Source organism: Anas acuta, chromosome 1 (assembly GCF_963932015.1).
Source record: "Anas acuta chromosome 1, bAnaAcu1.1, whole genome shotgun sequence".
Classification (NCBI taxonomy): Eukaryota; Metazoa; Chordata; class Aves; order Anseriformes; family Anatidae; genus Anas; species Anas acuta.
In genome coordinates this window covers 98,213,501-98,233,062 of record NC_088979.1, presented here as the reverse complement: position 1 = coordinate 98,233,062, position 19,562 = coordinate 98,213,501, and the positions used below count along the sequence as shown (strand labels likewise).

General features: G+C 41.5%; 1 protein-coding gene across 4 annotated transcripts in view; it reads right to left on the bottom strand.

The window, feature by feature from the left end:
- The window catches only part of APP (amyloid beta precursor protein), a 213,619-nt gene that overhangs the window by 135,398 nt on the left and 58,659 nt on the right, over positions 1–19,562 (bottom strand). For all 4 annotated transcript variants that reach the window (XM_068689985.1, XM_068689995.1, XM_068689966.1 and 1 more), the window contains exon 3: positions 13,796–13,925. In XM_068689985.1, the coding sequence (XP_068546086.1) occupies positions 13,796–13,925 (130 nt within the window). The remainder of the gene's footprint in view (positions 1–13,795; positions 13,926–19,562) is intronic.

Here is a 19,562-nt window from a genome sequence, read left to right as displayed (position 1 = left end):
ACAAAACAAATCCTGGGTAGGAAAAAAAATCAGCAAGTTAGAAAGAAAAGTTACGACTGTCATTATTTTGGAAATTAATTCATACGTTCCACTAAAATTGAAGTATTTTGGATTAGCCTCAGGTGCACATATTCAACAGGAACAAAGTCCTCTTTAAGTTCCATTAGCGATCATCACAAAAAATCTTCACGTGATTCTGACCACATTAAAAAACCCTACTAGTATTTACCAACCTGGAGGTCAGCAGGGAAGTTCAACACTTCCAAATAAAGTTTAAATCCACAGTGAAAGCACAATACAGGGGTACTCATACGTTCATTAATACTGATGAAACCACTCATGAGGAAAGACTATACTGTAATCAGTAAATCAGCAGCAATTCTTCAAGCTAATGGAGTATCAAAGACACTTGCTTTAATTTTGTTAACAAGCAGGCTGCTGGTGCTATTAAGTGTGATGCTGGTATGTTTTGTGTGTAAATAGATGGAGTTCAGAAAGTTCAGGACCATGCCGGTCATTTGTAACTGCTTTGCAGAGACAGACTTTGAGTTCCACCACTTTGCCTCCACTGTCAGGCTTCTTCATCATTAACCAAGGAAGGCACAAACAGAAAAGCAGCGTACAGCCCCTCTCAAATAAAACCATTAAAGTCTTCTCATGACAAATAAATACATCAATAAAACTGTCCCATCGGTGGCTCCCTGCCTCATCCGGCTCCTCCACCCCCGTCCTGGCCTCTTGCTTTCTCTGTGGCCTCTGCAGCTTCTCAGCTCTCACTGCTCCTACTACATTCTCCCTCCCCTTCCCTATAACCTCCCTGTCATGGAGGAGAGTGAGAAAGGAGAACTTTGTAACCCAGCACAACATCCTGAGGTCTGCGGGAGAGGGAGCAGAGACCTACTGTGGGTTTCAATTGCACGGCCAGAGCCTGTTCACCCATCGCTGCAGTGAACCTCCTGGGTTATCTGACTGGCTCAGTAACCAGAAAAGTCTCAAAAAGACTCAAAATGGGTCCTTAAAAACAGATATTACCATTCAATTTCTTTTGAAAGAGCGGCAGGATGGAGGGCTGTTTGCTTCACCCTGCTCAGCTCTTGGTTTTCAGAGCTGTGGATAAAAGTTGTGTTCAAATCTGAGGAGTTTTGTGAGAAACAAATTTTTCTATTTTCCATTGCAGAAGTCTTCCACGAGAAGATAAAAAGCAGCAGTTGAACACAAAATGTCTCCTGTCACACAGTATTTTTTGCTTTGAATCGCTGTCTGTAAGTACAAGTTTTCGTGTGAAGGAGTAAGGAACCCCAGGGGAATTCCTGCTTGCATGACAAAGATGCCTGCAATTGTGGTTAAGAGACTAGAAGTGTTGAGGCATGTTTGACCTCCAAACGTCAGCATGTTCATCTCGCCAACATTTTGGATATTTGCACAGCCGTGAAGCGCTGTAGCTCCTTCCCCAGGGACACACCCCGAGCGCAGCCATCAGTGCAGCGGGACGAAGGCTGGTGTCATCCCAGCACCGCTCCGCGGGTGCTGCTCTGCAGCCCTCGAATCCCAGCCTCACATTTTGTGGGGATGCTGCCGGGTGTGAGCACGAATGATCCTCTTCTTCATCCCGAGGCTGCAAGCGATGAGATCTGTCAAATGAACACGAGCTAGGCCTGAGTGACTTCCAGCACTGAGCACAGCCCCATAAGGCTGCCATGCCTCCCCCTTTGCCAGCTGTGGACAATTTATCCTTTGAGGGCAGATAAGTAAGGAGGTGCTGCGCTGTCACATCCTAAGTACTATCTTTATCAGTCCTTTTAGCCTGAAGGGCAATGTGCCCTAAATGACAAATTCTTCACTGAAAATTAACCAAGTTCTTTCCTACACTTAGAGTAATTCTGCAAATTCTTTTCCAAGGTTACAGACGAGCTCTTGGAAACAAACTTTCCCCCAAAAGCCACGCTATCCGCTAAACTTGAGAATGTAAAGGTATATTTATCAACAAATTATTAACAAAAGATCTTTCACAGAAAGACCTTACGTTACTAAAACCATTTTTTCCCCATCTTAATTAACAAGGCAGATATGGTGATTAATTCCTACCAGTCCTCTGACAACCCAAACCAAATACATATACCTTCTTGTTACAGTTCACAGATTGTTGTTCTTGCTAGTTAGCACAGTGAAAGAGTTGATAACTTGCTGTCTAAAAACCAAACATTTTTCAAGAGAAGGAATTCTGATGTCTTGCTGCAAGTACTGTGACCAAGAAATACCAAATCTAGACATCGCTTTAGAACTTAAATTTAAACAGGCATTTAAAAACTACAGCTCATGTCTAAGCAGCTGTCCCACAAGACTTGTGCAATACAGTTTCAGTAGCACCACTCCTAACCGAGGGGCTCCTGCACAACTTCTGCTCACTGCCACGGCTTTTTCTCCTCTGGATTTCAAAACCTGAAGCATTATTATTCTGCCTTTCACAGTTATATTGAGTTGCAAGGTAGGATTACATGCACAGGAGGAACAATGCCAGCACTTAAAAAATGAGATGACAATGTTCTTTCATCCTGCCTACAAGACAATGGTCTTCAAATACAGACTAAAGAAATTTTCAGCTCAACCGACGTTATAAGCCACGTACACAATAGAAACAGCGCAGGAAAAAGAATTCTGACCTTAGGGATTTAAGTTTCATGGATTTTCTTAAAGGAGAATTAAATGCAGCAGTAAGGAAACTGCACCCAGAGAGCAGTGGTCAATGGCTCTATGTCCAGGCAGAGGCTGGTGACGAGTGGAGTCCCTCAGGGGTCTGTCTTAGGACCAATACTGTTTAGTATCTTTATCAACAACATACACGATGCGATCGAGTGCACCCTCATTGAGTTTGCAGATGACACCAAACCGAGTGGTGCAGCTGATATGAAAGAAGGAAGAGATGCCATCCAAAGGGACCTGGACAAGCTTGAGAACTGGGCCCAAGTGAACCGAATGATGTTCAACAAGTCCAAGTGCAAGGTGCTGCACCTAGGTCAGAGCAATCCCAGACATGAGCACAGACTGGGAGAGGAACTCGTTGAGAGCAGCCCTGAGGAGAAGGACTTGAGGGCTCTGGTGGATGAGAAGGTTGACATGAGCCAGCAGCATGTGCTTGTAGCCCAGAAGGCCAACTGCATCCTGGGCTGCATCAGCAGAGAAGTGACCAGCAGGTCCAGGGAGGTGACTGTCCCCCTCTGCTCTGCCCTTGTGAGGTCCCACCTGGAGTGCTGAGTCCATGTCTGGGGTCCCCAGCACAAGAAGGATGTGGAACTGTTAGAGCAAGTCCTGAGGAGGGCCACAAAGATATCAGAGGGCTGGAGCACCTCTCCTATGAAGAAAGGCTGAGAGAGCCAGAGCTGTTCAGCCTACAAAAGATAAGGCTCTGGGGATAACTCATTGCAGCTTTCAGTACTTAACAGGGGCTTATAAAAAAGATGGAGAAGAACTTTTTGCTCGAACAGAAAATGACAGGACAAGGAGGAATGGTTTTAAACTAAAAGAGAGAAGATTTAGATTAGATGTTAGGAGGAAATTTGTCACTCAGAGGGTGGTGAGGCACTGGCACAGGTTGCCCACAGAAGCTGTGGATACCCCAACCCCTGGAGGTGCTCAAGGCCAGGTTAGATGGGGCCCTGAGCAACCTGATCCAGTGGGTGGTGTCCCCGCCTGTGGCAGGGGGTTGGAACTGGATGAGCTTTGGGGTCCCTTCCAACCAAAACCATTCCTATGATTCTATGGAACATGGAATTAAAGATCTGCATTTTTCACTGAAAAAGGGAAGCAACTAATATTAAAATATTAATTGGATATCATCATTAGGGAAACTGATGACCATTTTCAATATTCAAGATAAAGTTGTCTTAGTTTAGTGAAGCATCAAGTCTTACAGCAGTTGTTTGGTTATATGACAGAGATACAGCATCTCTCTTCAGCACAAATGAAGCAATATCAAACAGCCCCTCAGACCCTGTCTGTAACAGTCATAATCAAGACTGCTTTAAATGAAGCCATTTTTATCACAATTTGTTGCAAGCAAAAATACAAAGGAAAAGCTAAGTTCAGGCAATTATACCTTTCTTCACATTGGATGAAGTACTGACAGATGGGGGAAAAAACCTTCCCACTGAGAACATAAAGCATGCTTTTGCTATGACAAAAGATTTTTTTTTTTTCCTTAAGTGCTACCTTGCCTTTGTGCTAGAGCAGACTAATCACAGAGCTCTCAGGAAGCATCATAGGGTATCTCTCTATTTTCCTGGCTCAGGTAGCATCAAGTGAGATGTGAAATAAGATGATAGGGAACAAGTGGCAGAGCTGATGAAAAGCTGGGGAGAGGACAGAAGTAGGACCAGATGGATAGCGGATGCTGAGAGGAAGAGGAAGCATTTAGAGGAGATTGATGCTAAGCTAGGAAGAAGATTACTCAGAAAGAAAAGGAGAAGAGAAGAAACAGCGGTGCCTCAGGTGAGGAGACATGAGTGGAATGGTGATGGACAAGACAGTAGGGCCTGGTGAGTCACAGAAGGGAGCAAGGCTGGAAAACAAATTGAGAGAGACTTCTTAAGAGCAAGACAGGGATAGGAGCCCTCAGAGAGGCAGAAAAGCAGCAGGTTAGAGGGAACAACTGAGCTATGAATTCTGATGACGCACTCTGACAGTGGAAAGGAACCCATGTAAGCACAAGAATGCTTATGAACAGGTTGTCCATGAAAGTTGTGGATGCCCCATCCCTGGAAGTGTTCAAGGCCAGGCTGGATGGGGCTTTGAGCAACCTGGTGTAGTGGGGGGCTTCCCTGCCCATGGCAGGGGGTTGGTATTAAACGATCTTTAAGGTCCCTTCCAACCCAAACCGTTCTGTGATTCCGTGACTTATTCCCTGCTCCTTCCCTAACAATTCCTAGTGCTGCTTTTTTGGCAGTAATGAACCAACACTTTCACAGAGCTACTAATGCCTAAGGTCTCATTCCTGAGTAGTTAGGGGCTACCCATAGTAACCCCATATTCACTAAGATAAGATTAATTTATGTTGCAATTCCCCCATGTACATAACCTTTATTGCATTGATTTTCTCTTGCCATTTTATCTCTAGTCAATCAATATCAGAGATCCACCTGAAACTCTTCACAGCTTGTTTTTATTAATTCTACCCTAAATAACTTAGTGACTCCAGAAAATGGGTCATCACATGATTTACCCTCTTTTCCAAATCATTCACAAATATTTTGCATGTCACAGGCCGAAGAACTGATCTCTCTGAGATTCTTCTACTAGTGACCTTTCTCCACCTTGAGCATGGACCATTAATTCCTACTTTTTTTTTCCTTATTTAGCCACATAAGAGTTTTCTATTCCATGGTAGATTAATTTCTTTAATAGCTTCTGGTAATGGACCTTGTTACATTTCTTTTGAAAAATTGAAGTAGACACACTATCCATTTGCCTATCTCTTCCTTTAAAAAAATAAAAAATAAAGTGCCTCTTCCTCAGTATCATACTCGGTGGCAAACCCAATATTCGTAAGTGCTTAGTGCTTCAAACCTTCCCCCCCAAAACAGGCTTCCTGAAATGCATTTCCAGGATCTTCCTTAAAACCTTTAGAATTATACAGTGATTCCCATGACTCTTCCTTTGCAGTTAATGAATCTGATCAATCAGACCAGAATGTATTTACGATGAAATTTTATCACAGCTTTCAGTTAGGTGGCAGAAAATTGTAGAAAGACGCTCCACATGTAAATCAATTTATTGACGTGTGATGGGATGTGCACTTCCCTTCCTTCTCCTCTCCCTATCTTCCCTTCCTGAAGGGCTAGGCAAACAACAACCTTTAATTAGCAGAATTCTCCCATGGCAAAATTAAGTGATGCTTGCTGGAGGAAACACCCAAACAAGGATGAATCATCTCTGTGGCACCACAAAGATCCTCAGATGAAAAGGTCCCGTTTCATCTGTTCCAAAAGCCGGGTGTGTACGATGAACATGGTATGAAACCTATGCAGTGGCTCCATATGTTTTTCACAGGTTGCATGTATGTGAACGCACACGTCCATCAAGAACCATGTGTGTGTATACTTCATGAAGACTTGTGTGCATGTTGCTTCAAGTGTTTCATAATTTGGAGCCAACCACTAACATAATTTTGAAGTTTTCCCCAGCCCTTCTTCATCTTTTCAACTCTAAAAAGGGATGGACAGTCCTTACCTCATGACCTTTATGAAACTAAAACTGTCTCCAAAGCTCTCAGGCAAGATGAGAGAAACTTCTGAGGGGAAAATTGGTTTTGTCTTCAGGCAGGGTTTGAATGGCAAGCAGTGTGTAAGGCTGAGGGACCTGCTGAGCCAAAAGGCAGGAACAAAATATCACAAAGAGCGTTGGGAGCACAGCACTGGCTGGGTACCTGTGCAACCTCAGCCTCTCCAGCACAGTTGGCACAGAGAGGGCCTAGATAAGGTCACAGGGGCTACCTTAGCTTTCTGATTTCCCAATTTTTGAGCCCTTAACTTTTTAACCTTACCAATACTCCCTCAGCACTACCTTTTGTGGTGAACTGTCCTTATGTAAAGCACTGAAGATAAAGCAGGAATGCTTGACATTCAGGTATCTCAGACAGAGTTACAAGAGACAAAAAACTTAGTCTAGCCACATTATTACACGTTTCAAAACAACCTGGGCTTTTTTTTTTTTTAAACAAATATTTACTACAATTTGTAATGCTTTAAGAGGTGGCTATTAACAAAACTTCCATGTTATCAGTGACAGCTTCCTGTGAGCTGTTCTTCAGGTGTATACATATACACCACCTGCTCTGGTTTCTCTTCTGCATTTTAAAGCAGCAAATATAACACTCATTTACAATATTTACTTCCAAGTACATTATTTTACTGCTTCAGGAGTAGACTTGCAGAAGTGTTTTGTTCAAGATCTCAAAAAGGTTTTGTGTTTTGTCTTATCCCACAAATCCATTTCTCATTACAATCTTACTCCAGTCACTGAACAAGTAAAACCTGTGTTCATCCTAAAAACGGTCAGAAATACACAAGCTCAGACTCATTCTTTCTGGGCTAACTGTACAAAATTATGATATTTTACATTTACTTTTACACATGAAGGCACATTCTGGTCACCACCAGCACACTAATTGTGCTCCACATCTTTACTTCAAGGTTTCTGAGCCTTCAGCTTGAATTTGGCTAACAAAAAGCTGAATAAATGTTTGGCACAAGTGAGGAGGTGGCAGACCTGTGAGTGACTGAGGAAGTTCTCACTTGCCTGGTGGGTGCTTTTCATTCAGCATTTCTCTGCCCACTCCCCACCTCTTCCTCTAGCAGATGGCATTTTGTCCCCTGAAGGATGCCAAAAGCCACATTAATGATTTATGCAGTCCTTGCAAAGGCACAGCCATAAACCAAGAGTCAATGCAGCCACTAAGAACTACAATGAAAAGATAATCCCCTCATTGTTTGTGAAATCCATCACTAAGCCTGCTGATATTTAGCAGCCACCTTCTTCCCTATAATAGAAGCTGACCATAAAATTCAGGCCGAGTTCAGGTATATAAGGAAAACCACTTCAACTTGATAAAGCATGTCAGGCCATGCTCTTAATTACACTGTTGCAAAGCAGGGCATTCAGGAGCACACTCGATGAAGAGGCCCAGATTTTGCTGCAATTAGCTCAGCAGTGAGGACATGGGAATAGGAGGAGATTCAGACTGCCAGCACAGTGCCAAGGAGCTGTCGACCCGCCAGCCAAGCACGGTTTTGGGTCTGAGCAGGGGCCTGGCGAGGTGGTACCTGGAAGAGGCAGCCCGAGCCCAGGCCATGACGCAGCGGGGGAAGGCCGGGTGCTCCCGCACCTCGCTGTCCCTCAGGAGACGTGCCCAGCCTGTGCCAGCAGGGCTCTCCTCCACCTACTAGCACTGTACCAGAAATACCACTGGCAGACAGGAATAGTGTCTAGTAGGTAGAAAAGAGCAGATATGAAAGGATTTCTCTCAGCAGCACTGCAATGAAGAGTTGTGCCTTTCGTTGCACCCTAGGTTTCTCTGCCTGAGGTCTCCTCGCTGAGCATTCAAGCTGGCAGTCTTCTCTGAGTCTTCTCTCCCTCTTGTCAGCTAGCACTGTCAGAAATCTAGACGTGATGCAGTCATGCAGGCTGAAAATAAGCATGTTTTATATTTTAGGAAAAGAGTGGGGCATGAGGCTTGCCTGCATCACTCCTGTGGCGGAGCAGAGACGGAGGCATGCTGGAGGCAGGCAGCTAAACCAACAGTGACAGGGAAACTGTGACAATTAATGTCACTCTGCTGATTAGGTGCTGCATTGAAAAGCCAGTGGAGAGCTCCTCCAAACAGCCTGTAAGAGCAGCTTTCACTGCAGCTGGAATAGGCCCACTAGGTAGTGGCTGAGGGAAAACGACGGCCAGTACTGCCAGGTAGCAGCAGCAAACAGGCGTTTCGCATGCTCATGGGTACAAACCCCATAGTTAACATCGCAAGTAGACTACCAGATGAACCAGAAACCGTTGTGCTGTCAACTACATATTTATTTAAATGATTTATTCCAGGCATAACCCTCGTGTTTCCTTTGGTTTAACTGGCTAGGCATGTGTGTCAAAGCTTGGGTACGCCTTTTTGTCAGACACCAACAAGTGGTTAACTTTACAAGCTGTTAGAGTAATAAAGCGTGACAAGTTAATAAGTATTTTCAAAGATGTTTTTGTTAAAACCCAATCGAGAAGTCAGCTTTCCACTACATAACTAAACAGCAAAATATACTTGTCATATAACCTAATCCATTTGTTTATGGAGAAATGATCGGAAGCAATCAGAGTCTGATTGACAGAGGCTACATACATAATGGTGTTGCAATACATCTGGATCCTTCAAGCACTGCCTGAATATGGGGCTTAGCAGCACACATTAAAGAGACAACAAAACAGAGTCACACATGAGCATGCAAGCAAGCGTTTTGCACAGCACAGTTAATCAAAGCTCTGATAATTCCCCTTCACCCCATCTCACAGCTGGGTGTCCACAAACATCGATGTAATTTAGAGGCTATGGTGTATAACGAGCAGCTAGGCCAGGGTATATTTCACCAACAGTTAATGAAATGCCATCTATTCAGGAAAGTGTAGCTATACATTTATCTAAGGTTTTAAAAGAATGGCACTGCTGGGACAAGAATGCCTGCTCCTGCAGCAATCCTGGAAAATTGAGTGGATTATCTCATTTCACAGCCCACGTTACACAAATTTGCCAGCTGCTTTTCCTCATGGAAGATGTGAAGAGAAAGCAAACCAGAACTGCTTATTGCCCATGCTACCCCAGAGCAGAAAAGACCCAGGAAGAAGTCCTGCCTTCCTGCTGCAGCCTGTGGCACATATCCCTCTACCTTTACCAAGGCTGGATTTGCAGTCAGGATATTACTCTAGAACAGTTTACAAAGTGAAGCAGTAATCATGGGCTTCTTGGCACTGCTTGCTGAAACCCTGCAGCCCAGGCCCTGCAGCAAGAGCCTGTTTTTTGCATGCTGCAGGTGTGGGGATGCCAGCATGCTCCCTCACCCAGAGACCATGTCAAGAAGCAGTGCAGATCTTTACCTTTCAGTCAACGAATCTCACTGCTCACCATCTTCAGCTGAGCACCGAAACACATTTGTGATTATGCCAAGCAGCACACGTCTCCCTCAGATAGCATGATTTAACCCTTGATCTTTGTATTTAAAAATCAATCTTTTGAACCATCACATCAGACTGCTGTCTTCATGGCAGAGAGGGAGAGAGAGACCTAAATAGATTCCTATTTCTGTTGTGAGGCGGGTAACAGAGCTTCAAGCCATAAGCACACACTGAAAGATGTCATTTTCTAAAAACATGAAGATAAAAATAAGGATACTGTTAAGGCAAATGCCTTCACTGTGTTCACAGAGGTAACTAGAATTTATTCAACAATTTCCATTTCACAAGAAGTTTTCTCTCCTCGGTAAACAAACTGTACAGTAGCCCCTGTGACCCTGGAAGCATGCAAGAGAGATTTATCTGATTATCTGATTTAGAATCAGATTTATTCCATGACAACATTTTCTCAAAACTTGTAGTTTTAAGAATATTGTCAAGCCTTGCACACCAGCATAATATCGTATCTTAAAAATAAATAAAATTGGTAATGATTTTCTTCTTTGGTTTGATTACTCATTGCAAAAGCACATGCTCTCAAGGCTTTCATTTTGCCGTATTTAAATTATTGTCTACATACTTTAGCTGCATCTACTCATGAAAAGGAAATACGAAGCTGTGTAATCCAATATATCTGATCAATATTACCAGAGTATATTGCTACAAATTGCTGCACTAACTACCATGCAAGAGTCTCAAAGAGAAAAGCTAAAGGAGCAGCCAAGTGCTGAAGCGATACGCTCTCTACATGTCTCCCAAGGCCTTGGCTGAAGACTGGAATGCGAACAGGCCATGAAGATGCTCCAGCCTGAAAGCAGACATATTTCTGTCACTCAATATTTTTCACCGCTGCAGTAAACAAATGTCAAGATGGAAGAAATGTTCAATTCACTCAAGATTCTGAAAGTGATTTTCACTCCAAGGTAACATTCGTAATGCTACGAAGAGCTTTAAAAAAGCCTCCAGGGCTTCAGTAAAGCTCAACATTAAATTGGGGGGAAGGGGAAGCATCACTCAACTCTGCAATCAGCTGCCCACTAGCAAACTTTTTAAAGGTATCTTAATTCTTACTAGTTAATGGTAGTCTACATCAAGGGTCTACTTGTGTTAAGATTCCTGCAGAATGGGTACTGCCAGAGCCTTACTTTTGAAGTTGCCCACTACCAACCACATCAAGGGTAGTAAAGAAGCACATAAAGAGCTGATAAGCAAGATCAAACGTTAAAAAAAATATATATTTTTTCTAGTATTGAAATGGTATTAGCAGGAGAGAGAGAAAAAAAATACTGAGCTGTTTGTGCAGGCTGCAAGATTAGTTATCGGAATTAAAACAAAAAACACGATACTGTGTAAAGTTAAAAGATAATCCGTCATCAAAGCCGTGAGGCACTAACAGCCTGAATTCAACTAACTTGCTTCCTCCAGTCTTACTCCCTTGATTTACAAGGCAGCAAGTCTTTAAACTGTTTGTAACTTGACCACAACTATTAAATTATAGAAAAATCAAAGTAGTAAAATAATAAGGTAACTGATTAACAGGAAAAGTAAGTGATCAGTCTTTGTTAAAAACAAAAAGAAAAAAAAAAAAAACAACTTTTACCCCCTCTTCAAGACTTCTGCTCTTTTCAGGGAACCTGTTTATCTTATGGCCAGCTTTCCCACCAGGAGGGCAATGAGCCAACAAGATGTTGGGAACTAAGCAATCCTGACTTCCCATGGCAGGGGTGTACCGCCACACTTGGGAAAATGACCCACTCCGTCAGACTCCCTCACTAATGTATTTTCTTTGCATGAAAGACAGCCTCATTTAACTGCTGGAGGACCACTGAGAGCAACTAGAGGGCTGTTTGGTGAAGGAACAACAGACAATGGAAATTCTTCCTCCAATGGAAGTACTATGTGGTCACTCTCCCCCCACTCAGGAACATTAGTATCTCCTCGGGATTTTGTTTCTATTAGCTTTATTTATTTATTTAAAGTTAGGATGAAGGAGAAGGCTGACAAACATCCATAAACACAGGCAGACAAATGTGTAAGCTCAGTTACAAGGAAATATGAAAAAAAAATACATTTTTTAATATAAAATTGGAGTCAAGGGCAAAGCATTAATGGGAATGAGCTGCTTAAATTCCTTTAAAATTTTTGCCTCTAGCAAGGGAAGTCTAACTTACTATCTAAGATAGCAGACATTTAAGTCTTGATAATTTTTCATTCAAAACAGCAGCTCAGGAAAAATACCTTAAATGTCCAAGCCCAGTTCCTCACACCTGCAGGCAACTGCTCATAATGCTGTTCATAAATTTATGAACTTCCTTCTAAATTACTAGGCTTCTTACTCCTATCCCTTTTACCAGGAGGCTGCTGGAGCTCCTTACTCTTGCAGAAACTTCCTTGTAATTTCCAGATTAAATTTATTCATGGCCAATTTATATTCATTTGCTCTTGTGATGACATTGTCTTTTATCTTAAATTAAGTTGTAAGTTCTCCAGGGCACTGACCAAATCCACATAAGAATGCAGAGTCCTGAGCATAATACTTCCCTGATCGTAACTCAGAGCTTTGGTTACAATCACAATACAACAAATAATAAAAATTAGTTTTAGCATCTCTACTAGTATGCTCTTCTCCCACCACATCTGTACCTAGGCCAAGTGGACTCACATGGAATTTATCAAATATATTATGATGAAGCCGGGTGAGACTGCAGTCCTGCACTGCTTCCATAAAGTTGCTTACCTTGCTCTACAAGTTTACCTGTTCTACAAACTGATTTTTTTTTATCTTGATCATGGACAATGATGGAAAGCACAGCAACAAATGCAGAGATGACTTTATTTAACAGTTTAAAAGTCCTGGTGTAAGAGAGATCAACATAACGTACACGAAGGCTTCAAAAAAGTGCTCCCCAGAAGTCTTGACTGAGTACTTCCTGAACACTCATGCTCATTCTTATCTACAGTGGCATCACAAATACATACCACAGCTCTTGAAATATGCAATTCCTACCCATACAATCAAACGCAGGATCTAGAAACCTTACCGAATGATAAAGCTTTCCTCATATTTCTAGGCAGATTTTCCACACCTGTTGTTTTATCATCTTACTGGTAGTATGTGCATTCCTTACTCTGCAGTCCTGTTCTTGAGTTAGCCCATTCACTGCCTCTGCATCAGGCAATGTGCCATGTGTTTTACCTAGTCTAAATAAAAATTCTAGAAAGGTTGCATATCTTCTGGAATTTCTTTCATTATTAGTTTCATCAAATAACAGGCCTGAGATGCTTTCCACACAGTATTTTATCTGCCCTGGCATAACAGAACAGCAAGGTCCAACCTTAAACTCCAACATGTAAACACGAAGCCAGACTGCCAATTAATGATTCAAAAATGACACTGGTAAAGCAATGTATTTAAATATACCATGGAATAATTTCAAGATAAAGATGTGATTAGAATATTAATGAAAACAGCAAATTAATATGATTCTCAACTTTATGAATGCTAACAAAGAATTAAAGGTTAACAAAATAAAAAACAGACAAACAGAAGAATCCAAAGGAATGAACCTCCCTTTTAAATTGCTGAACCAATTCAAAGTACCAAGGACGCAGGAGAGAATAGCTATTGCTACAAAAAGGAATCTGAAGAAAAAATGGTGTTTTATTGTCTATTTTTTTGCTTGCTTTCAACAAAAATAAAGCCCTTTGGCTTTCACAGTAACAGTCCGAAGACTTAATATGCAAATAATAATGAAAAAAAAACAGTACATATTTAGGGAAAAGGTGGATAGCTTATAAGCAAAGGACTGTAAACTGGGCACAGAGGAATGTTTATATGGAAGAAAAGTATATGACAGACAGTGGCAAAAATTTGGGGAGTAATCAGAAGTCTGTTTTGCAGTCAATCACGAAAATAGCATCAGGAATATCAAGAGCATTTTCTATTTAAGGTAGTTCCAAAGGACTGGACAATTGGACAAAACCCTCCTCAGAGAAGATAATAATATAGAGATACAAAAGATACTTATGTAGACTCTGTACTTTTTGTCATAGAGAGATAGAAACTTCAAAGAGCAGGAAAAAGACAACTACTCACCCAAACACCTGTAGGGAACCACAATATGTGGGTGACCATTACACTGCTTCCATCCTCTCTTGCACCAGTTTTGGATTGTAACTGGCTGGTTGGCTTCGACAACATTGGTAATTTGCAATTCTGGGTAAACCTAACATTAAAAATATAAAGAAGAAAAATGTTATCGCAAATGTTATCACTCTGGGTCACGCCATATGTAAAATGGAAATCGTAACACAATACTCCCTTTCCTATCTTCTCCCTCTTCTGCTGTACGTTATATTTCCATTGACTTTGTGGTATAAGCATGGACACTTGCCTAAAAAGCCAGTGTATTTGTTTGTCAGTAAAAACATGCAGCTGCCAGCTCACAATACAATGGTGGTAACAGATGGCTGTCAAGATACAACTTGGCTGCTTAGACTTGCTTAAGCTGAAGATCACCTGAACAGGTGCTTCATGGTTGACTAAAATACCCCCTCCTTCATATCCAGGATATCACCGTCCTTCCAAAACTCCACATATTGGTCCTAAACTCCACACATCTAGAATTAACAGCATGCCTTTGTGTTTCTCTTAATCATTTTAACCAACATCATATTCTGTCCCACTGCAGTCTGCGTAATATTTTGTTCAATCAGTTATTCATATTTAGGTTTGTATCACCAGTACAAATGCCTTTCCAACTTTACTAAACGTCTGAGATCAAAATCCAGTCTGTTCTTTATAACGTAATACTCTTTCAACACCCGCAGCCATGCCACCAGCAAACAGGATGACTAATTTATTGGGAAGCCACAGCTTTGATCAAACTACATACTTGCCTTTTTCATCTACCTCAGTCCTTTAAACATAGACACCTTTTTTAATTATTATTTTACTGTCAGTAACAGCTCCTCTGGCCTCTTTTGCCAATTTTCTGGACAAGTCTTAGCCGCTGACCTTTTGTGCATACCCACCTCGCCGTCACCTTGTACAGAGAGCATCTCTAGGAGCTTTTCAGCTCATGAGAGGCACATTACCTCTAGCAATGCTGAGGTTCACGCTGTGGAGGGTTTTCAGAGCAGGCAAACTAGATTCCTAATGGATAAAACCAAAGCAGAGGATGTGCTCCAGGAGCACATCAAACACCTCCCCAGCCATTAATGGATGTTACTCCATACAACCAAAGCAAAACCTGCAAAATGTGCTCAGTGTGATGCTCAGCCCCAGCTGCTTCACTCCACGCTCCCAACTCTCCCCATACCACCCTATTTGCTACCATAGCCTATGGCTCGTACTTTTGATTTTTCCCATCAGCCGTCTGCCAGCCCTAACATCAGACTCAGAAGGGACTAACTTTCCTTCACCTTTCCTCAAGCAGTCTTGACCAATTTCCGAGTATGTCAAATCTCAGGATTTGGGCAGACTGAAAACTCAGCCCACTCATACCTACCAACAGAGAAGGAAAATACAAACAACCCCGAGGAAAAGCAGCTAACTGGAAGATTTTTTTTGGACCATCTGCAGAAAAAAGAATATAATCCCAACTGAAGAGAGCTAGGTCAAGATGGGTAACTTTTGCAAGTCCAAAACCAATGCTTGGAAAATCACCGTAACAACCTTTGCAGCCCTCACTGAGAAAAAAGGATTATCACACAAAACAAGACCAGGCACAATAGCAATGCTGAAGAAAATACCAGTTAGAGAAAGAAATACAGTACCTGAAAACTGTACTTTATGCTGAGAAGACTGAATGCCAGCCTTGCCTGTACTACAAAACAGCACTATTTAATCATATACTTATCAGACGTAGGCACATCACAGGAGTTATCTGAAATGCTTTTTCCACTTTAGCCCCCTCAGCTCACTACGATGCAGGTGTCAGGTGCAGTCTTCTATCCTAACCCAGCATGCTAGACTTCAGATGAAGCCCACAGAGCAGAACTGAAAACTTACAGAAAAGTTTCCCTAAGTTCAGAAGATTTGGCTTTGCTTGGTTCTCTTGTTTGCTCTGCAGCAGGTGACCAGGGCTGATGGTCACCACCCGCATTACAAATAAAACATTCCCGATACGCTTTTAGAAAGCAGCTCCAGAAGAACTTACTGCTCCCCCTGTGCTTCAAATACTGGATTCTGAACAGAAACAGCAAGGTTGCAAATTAAATGAAAGCTCCCCTGTCCTCTTCAACCTCATTATCTTTCGCCTTCGCCTCCCCACTTCCACCAGACAGGTCTGCACATGCTCGTGCTCGACTCTTGTTCTAGCACTGCAAGAACGGATTAGGATTGCACCATGGTGGGAAATTTCACACCTCAACTGCTGTGAAAACATTACACCGCAAGGCACCACGGCCGGCTCAAGAGATAATGAGGAAGATAAAATCGAAAGATCTGCTTTTCTTCGGACACCACCTTTATCATCATCACCACCCTACAGTCTCACAAGTTTGTACCTCCCCAGACGCTGCACTAATTACAGCCCACAGGCTGTAACATCGGATGCTGGCACAAACCACGTGCGTGATACAGCACACGGTGTCACTGACACATTCTCACGAGGGCCATTTGAACGTTTCTCAGGGTTAAGTGTCCCTGTGTCCCTCATCACGTATGAGGAAGTAAATCTCTTAAATCAGAAAAAAAAAAAGTCAAAACAGATGGACCAGAATGTGGAAAAAAACGACATTAAGGAAAAACTCCAAATAGTTTGTGTATCCACAGAACGTGTACAAAGCTTTAAAACAACTGGAAACTGAATCCTGACACTTGAGAACAAAGACACATTTAGCTGCTTTCCTGAGGTGAATTGCTAATGAGTAAGGCTGAACTATCACTGCAGAGTCTTACACCATCTTAAACAGCAAGGCTGGCTGGGGGAGGAATTAATGCACTATTTTTATTTTCACTATGTCCCCGAACCATCATTTTAACTATTGGTTTGTACAGCAGACCAAATTCTAAGGAGTTAACAGTTTGTCCAAATGACTCAAGGAAGAAGAAATACAAAGAAGCCTCTTCTTCTGCTCCTACATCAGTTACCTAATTCCTAATTTCCTTTGACGGTTCACACAAAGCTCTGTCCACCCTTCACATGAGAAAACAGGCTTTGAGTGTCATTATCAATAGGTTAACGCCAGTAATTGGCATGCACTGACGAAAGTTCCCCTAACTAGACTTATGTAAGACACTTGCTCTGAATTGAAGTGGGACCTACTTAGTGGCATAGAAAAACGGGATTCATATTTATTTATAGTGTCCCTAATGAGCCATTGTTCCCTCCAGACAGTCAGAGTGGGTAGCTTTAGAAAATTACAGGACATCGAAAGCTTCCAACTTGATCACAACTTGTTGCACAGCCATTCCTTCAACACATTTTAAAAGTGGTGGAAGGAAGAGGTCAACAATCTAAAATTTTTAACTGGCAATGGAAATTTACGGTTAGATCATTATTTATGTCAATCAGTAATGTCAATTTACTTCATCAGTAAATTTCCTTAAATTAACTTCAGAAGCAAAACAAACAAACGCTTCTGCACTCAGCCTCTTCAGACTTTAAGGTGACACAGAGAGGTCATGTTCACTACTCTGAAGTCTGATGACGTTTGGATTTAGAAGTAAAATTTGAGTGTCCTTTAATAAAAGGAGTTTTGATCACACAAAGGTATTGATGATACAGTTGTGACAGTGTTATAATAACCTCATCGAATACGTGTTATTCAACAGATTTGGTATCTTAAAACAGATGGGGAAGAGGAAAAAAGTGAAGAAATTGGGAGGTGGAGGAGATGATTTTAGTAACGAAGCAGTTTCATTCAGCCATATCTGCTTGGCAGAAGTGAACAAACTCCATTTAGCTTGGTGCAGCCTTGAAGTAATACTTGAGCATAATCATACGAGACAGTCATCTCTGACACTAAAAGACATTTCTATTCAAAAGCAGAGGATTTCATCTCTGGGTATTATTCATTACCTCCCTCATCTCTAAAGTAATTGTGACCATTCAGAGTATTGTTTCTTTTATCAAATTATTCCATTACATTATTGAAAGGTTTACAATGTTAGCTGATTAAGATTTTAGTGGAGCCATTTCTTTTTTATTTATTTTTTAATTATGCAACTAAGATAACAATAACAGTAGAAATCACTACATATAAATCTTGAATTGCTATCATAACACGTATAGTTGGAATTACCATTACAGATTTATTCTGAGATCTGCTTGAGCTTAAGGATCTTTTCCTACATATTTCAAAAGCAAAATCATCACAGGGGAGAGAGCAGAATTCGGTTTTAGTCTCAAATGCCTTGAGTTACTTCATGATCCTCCATCATGAGTATGTTCCATCAATGACAACACTTAAACTGAAAACATATGGGCACACACTTGCACATAAACACATGCACACACACTCTTTGTAAAATACAAGGGGGTATTACACATTAATGTGAACAGAAAAAAACAACAGTATGTTAGACTAACAAATTTAAAGTAAAGTTTAATTAGTAACTGGTATCCATCTTCACCAACAGCTTAAGACTGCAGAGAACCATGGCAAGAGGCAAAAATAATTGTTTAAGGTGCAGAACTATCATATTGTAATCACTTGCCATTAATTAAACATTTCAGTATTTTTCTCTGAAGTGTATCCCACATCAATTTGAATTTTGACTCCTTCAAATCAGAAATGTGTAGTAGTCTGCCACAACTTGCCACCAATCATCAGTCAAAAGTAGATACATTTTCTTATTATCATTTCCTTTTTTTTTTTTTTTTACCCAAATCCTTCAGTTGTTTGCTGTACCTGCACACAGTACCTTGGCTTAAATTACAGCACACATTTACTTTCTAGATCTGCCTTTTACTCTGTGTGACAACACCTGACACAGCAGGACGATGAAGTCAACTTGTGATGAGCAGACACACCACGCTCATTTGCAAGAGTTTGGCACGCTCAGAGGAAGCACATGACAATTATTTCCGTGCGTCCAGTATTTCTGCAAGCTTTCCAGTCTACAGCTTCTGAAGCATCAACATCGCAGGTTCCCAGCTGTCCTAGACCAACAGCAACAGCAGTGGCATCACATGAGCAGCGATTACACAAGCACAGCCAAACCGGAATGAAATACAGGTTGTGAGACTGAGAGCAGGGTATCTGCACGACAGGCAGCTGTGCAGATTCAATTTACTACTCAGGACAAAATATTCTAGTTTATTACTGTTTGTTTGTGTTTTTGTGTTTTTTTTACAACTACTTTTCTAAATTACTATGGAGGGTCTTGGTATAGGGTAATTTTGGCTTTCTATCAATTAATACCTAAACCCAGGCTCAGGCCTTCAGAAGCAAGAGGCTTTGAAGACTCAGCTTTTCTGTTTTGCTGTTCACTTTTTGTATTTTCTGCTGCATAGTTATGTAACTTGAAGGTTGAAAAAAATGTCAAAGCTAAAAACCTCCATGAGAAAAAGAACATGGGCCTCACAAACTGCTGTGGAAAGACCTTCTCTTGAACTCCTTGAAAAAATAAGGAAGAAAAAAAGCTAATTTATTGAACATGTTGGTACCAGATGTAACTACGAGGACTTACTACCTTTATGCTCCTATGCATTTCAGCCAGCTATCCTACTTTTTCCCTGTTTGGTCAGTAATTGTGGCCCAGGTTATGATTTTTAAGCCATGCCTTCAGTGCATCTGCTCTAGCCCTACCTCTTGATTAGACCTGTAGACTTTCCAGGTGAATTGATGGTCACTGTAACCACAAAGCACAGTGAATCCATCAGCTCTGCAGTCCTCCCACATGGACACTGAAT